Below are 4,827 nucleotides of genomic sequence, written 5' to 3' on the forward strand. Positions count from 1 at the left end.
GTTTAATGAATGTCATTTAACAAGCAAACATTCTTTAATACAGCCTCTTAAATGCTAATACTTGCTACTTTACTCTGTTGAACATCTTTTTAATGTAATGTATTTTGGAGTTGGAATAGTATGGAGCAAAACTCAATATACTGAAGTACACCTTGAGTTCATGGAACTTCATATTATTGAATTATTAATAACCATAATGACAGATAGAATCAATAAAGAAACAGGATTTGTATTATAAACTATAACCGTGCTAGCAGCTCTGTTTGCCTACATTAAGCTTAATGCTAATGCCAGCATTCTGATATTCAGCAGGATTATTGTTGAGCGTGTCCACCATATCAGTTTAGTATGTTAGCATTATAACGTTTGTTAATTACCATTAAACAGCTCTAAAATACATCTCAGGCTGATGGAAATGGTATTCATTGAGAGATTTTACCCATTAATGCCAATGTTGCGTTGGGACCAGAGGAAAAGTGATAGCATGTTTGTTTACTTTAGTTAGAATGTAAGATTCAAACCTAGTGCACTTCAAAGCTCCTAAATAAAAAAAATAAAGTGTTATATTCAGTAGTGGTGGCCATAATAATGTGGGGTTGTTTAATTTATTAATGACTATTTAAATTCCTTAACTGTTAATCACAGTGAATCTGTAAATCTGTATAGACATAATTTTCTGTTTCACATTACTGATTAGCCAGAAACGATGTTACTACTAAAACCTGCTGAAGAGAAGTACAATTTCCCACCATCACCAATTACAACATTACCTCCTTGTGTAAAATGTTGAAATGTGTTAAATATAAATAGTTTTTTAAGTCAACAACATTTCAAACAATATAGGTTTTCCATGGTAATTAACAGCCTTCTTGTGTCTTTACCACAGGTGAGAAGGTGACCATGTTCCCAGTTTTGGACATCGAACAAAGCGATATCGTGGACACTAACGGAGCTGGAGACGCCTTTGTGGGAGGTACGGCATGGAAACACAGCTTGGTTTCTGTGTACAATCCTCATTAACCTTTGATACTGGCCAATTTAGTAACATAATTATGGTTCCAGATGATATCAGTATTACATTTATCATGCTGTTTTCGCTCTGTATGAGCTGATCGTAACAGTCACCTGTTGACTATGAGACTGTTGTTTTACCTCAACCACAATCCTAATACTGGCTCGTATTAATGATAACTTCTCATGTAACATTTTTGTAGATGATGGAAGGCTACAGGTTGACCTATGCTCTTTTCCCCTACCCAGGATTCCTTTCTTCTTTGGTCAAAGAACATGCTGTAGAGGAGTGCATCCGGGCAGGACACTACTCTGCCAACGTCATCATCAGACGTGTCGGATGTACTTTCCCAGAGAAGCCGGACTTTCAGTGATGCATCTGCGCATTTGTCTTTTCCACAAGATACTTGTATATGTATGCTTCAGGATTTCATGTACATTTTTTTCTAATTACAGTGGCTCACTGCATGGACTAAGTGCTGCAGCTTGAATATTTTATCAAGCTCGCAAAATCAACTCAGATGTTTCATGCAATTCAAATAATGTACTAGTATCAAACCTTGGAATAAAATGGTTATGTTAAAAGGAGCACAATCTTTTGAGTATCAAAACTGAACTCCTACAGGCCTGAAAGGTGGAAAACTTGTCAAAATGAATCACTGCATTGTTACAAACTTTTCACACCACTTCATAGCTATCTATAGGTTTGGCATGTTTCAAACACTCAGGATCTTCAAAGCCAAGCTAAATACCCAGTGTCCCAGTACCACCTCTTCATTGCTTTTGCTGGAAGTAGTGTTATATTGATTTATCTGCAAAGTTTGGAGTTTAAAAAAAGGATCAGTGGTTGAGAAATTCATTTTCCTGCAGGATACATTTAAAAAGTTTTGCTGCATGGACGCTAGCCTCTAAAAGTTTGTGATGTGTTACTTCATGGAGGATGGCATCTGTAGTCAGCTTCACTTCACAGAAGTTACAATCGATTCTAGTGACCCAGAGTTAGGCCAAAAAGATGTCCGTTGAAAATTCCCTAACAATTCATCCTGCTTAATCTACTGTTGATCCTCACGCTGAATATTTTCCAAACAATTTTGCCAATAAATTGCCAGTTACATTGCTTTCATTGGAAATGCAGAAGTGCTGTATTTAGAAGTTTGCACTTTGAGTGCCATCCTTCATGAAGCAGAAAACTATAAACTTTTAAAGCCTTATTTAAAGTCTGCGGTATTGTTGTGATGCTGCAAAATACTTTTTCAGTCAAGTATAACTAACATTCAGCTGTCATTCTGCAGATATTATGGGTGGCTTTCCATATCCGAAAGGGACTTTTTTAAGTGGGCAATATGGCAAAGATGTTTTGCTATCACACAATCAAACTCGCCTTACCAAGATCATCCTATACTAAAACAAAGTTAGTTCTGAAATAGGAGATTTGCTTAACCAGCAGGTGGAAGTTTCTTTGAATTCAACCCAATTTAAAAATGCAACAACAGGGTTTGTGAATTCCCCCATTATTTAATCAGCCAGAGGCTCCCTCATGCTAATCACTTTTGGACAGCTCAACACCCTCTATTATGGGGGAGACTGGGGGGGTGTAGGACCAGCCTGGTGTCCTGGCTCCGCTCAGTCACTCCCCCTCATGCTCGTTGGGTCCTAACTGGACTCTCGGGTGTGGAGCTGCACGGCTGGGCTACAGGAGATCATTTTTCTCAGTTAAGGGATTAGTGGTTGCTCTTCGTGGCGATCATTAGAGGGACCTGAAAATTAGGCTGATCCTCCGTACCCAGCTGTGCTGTCGCTGGGGGTTGGAGACGAGGATCAGAAGGAGGCGCCTCCCCCTCCCAACCCCCTCCCACTGAGTGTGGGCCAGCAGAAGTGTTGGGCAGTGTCTCAAGTGTTTTGTGGAAAACAATTCAACACTCATCTGTTCTACAAAGAAGTGCGATCGAGAATAACATTTTTTGTTCCCCTAGAACAACCTGTTACATTATATTCCTTTTTTTATTTTCTCAGGAGGAATCCAGTTTTAACACTTCTTGCACAATAGCTCTCGTTTCTGTAATGATGCATAGTTTATGCATGTATGCTAATGGGGGGCGTTGAGGTGAAAACATTCGCCAGCCAAAATGTTATTAACAACTTTGAGACACTTTTTTTTCATCAGCATTTTTTAAGGTTTCACACAGATGCGCTTTGAAAAGGACCACATTTCTGATTGGGCAAGATCACACTCCATGGCAGCTGGTTCATTTGCTTCTCAAGATGACAGATGGCAAAACACAAACACAAAAAGAGGGAGCCATGATCAAGTAATGAGAATGCCTGCCACAATAAGGAAACTACTACACATACTTTTCACTTTCCCTGGTCAACTTTTGCTCAATGATTGCGGAAGGTTAAAAAAAGACATAAAATCTGTGCACTTGATTTACATTTCACAATACTATACTATCTCTTCGTAAGCTAAGCTCAAGGCAATTTGAAAAAAAATGTAATGTCAGTTTTATCGTTTAGCAGAATTACAGAAAAATCTAATTTCATCTACTGCTTGAGATAATTATGCTGTCAACGACTGTGAATAAGTGAGAGCGAAAACTTGACTTTCTGCTATTTGCTAACAAAAGCGAGTTCACGACCAGATTTTTTTTTTTTTATTTCGTAACGCGGGCAAAAGAGTAACTGGGTCCCTGGCCAGTGTTTTGCCCCGCAGATGGGCAGCAGTGTTTGTGAACACCAGTGTGGCAGTTGGCAGGGATTGAGCAGGGGGGATGGGCAGATTGCAATGGCACATGCTCCAATTCAAATTATCCCTGGACCCATGCAGCAGTGGAGGACCTGCTGGGGCCCAGGGTGGCATTCATTAAAACCAGACACAGGCAGGTTTGGTCAGCGCCGCCATCATGACACCAGCCCTAAACGCAAATTGGAAACCCCTTTCATTCACATTTCACCTGGTTCAACACAGTTTTACAGCTGTGCCTCAATGGAAGAACATGTTATTGGTATATGTTAACCCACATTTAGTGGTTAATTAGATTTTAATGAATGTCAATGACTGAATGACAACAGCCCTCTCATGTAAATACTGTTATAGGGAAAAAGACATCAATGTTTTCAAGGTATAGGAAGAGCATCTGATGAAGATGAAGCAAAAATGACGAGACTATTAGCTTGTGAATTAAATGAATGCACATTTCACATCAAATGTGTCATTTTTAACAAGGGGTTAAATGGTTGTTGTTTTTTTAAAGCTGCCTGAACAGTACAGTATGTGTTTATCATCTGATGGGGAGATACCAATTATCTCTATAATTACATCTGTATTACTGCATGAAAAATGTGCTTTCTGGCTTTGCTAATGCTGCCAAAGAGTTATTAAATGAGTGAGGGGAGTGCAAATCTAAAGACTGAAAATGTAATGATCTACATTATTGCTAACAACTATTGCTCTTCCTTGGGCATTGGGGAAGTTAATTAGCAGATTATGTGGTATGTGCATGATAGCCTACACTGCCCTGGGACTTATTGGCCGGTGCAAAACAGTTCACATTCAAATGAAATATGTGTTAATATTAGAATTAGTCACATTTGATCTTATATCAATCAGTGGAAGTTAAAAATGCCCATAGGAATACATGTTAATAAGGGTATTATGACAAAAGTGTTATGTAGCCTGCTGAGACAATCCAGCAGAAATATGAAGTGTAAAAATGTTCCTCCTGGCTCATCACTGGACATGTTGATGGAGGGGGGGGGGAGTGAAATTGACAATATCATTGTAGGAGCGCACTAAAGGGGCGACGGTCCGCTCCACTA

The 4,827-nt window shown here is 39.2% G+C and overlaps 1 protein-coding gene across 2 annotated transcripts in view; it reads left to right on the plus strand.

The window, feature by feature from the left end:
• adkb (adenosine kinase b) overlaps nt 1–1,599 on the plus strand; it is a 94,861-nt gene extending 93,262 nt beyond the window's left edge. For both annotated transcript variants that reach the window (XM_063892596.1, XM_063892597.1), the window contains exons 10-11: nt 887–973; nt 1,261–1,599. In XM_063892596.1, the coding sequence (XP_063748666.1) occupies nt 887–973; nt 1,261–1,385 (212 nt within the window). In that variant the 3' untranslated portion in view covers nt 1,386–1,599. The remainder of the gene's footprint in view (nt 1–886; nt 974–1,260) is intronic.
• Nucleotides 1,600–4,827: the final 3,228 nt, after the last annotated feature.

The sequence above is a fragment of the Eleginops maclovinus genome, chromosome 10, assembly GCF_036324505.1.
Source record: "Eleginops maclovinus isolate JMC-PN-2008 ecotype Puerto Natales chromosome 10, JC_Emac_rtc_rv5, whole genome shotgun sequence".
NCBI lineage: Eukaryota > Metazoa > Chordata > Actinopteri > Perciformes > Eleginopidae > Eleginops > Eleginops maclovinus.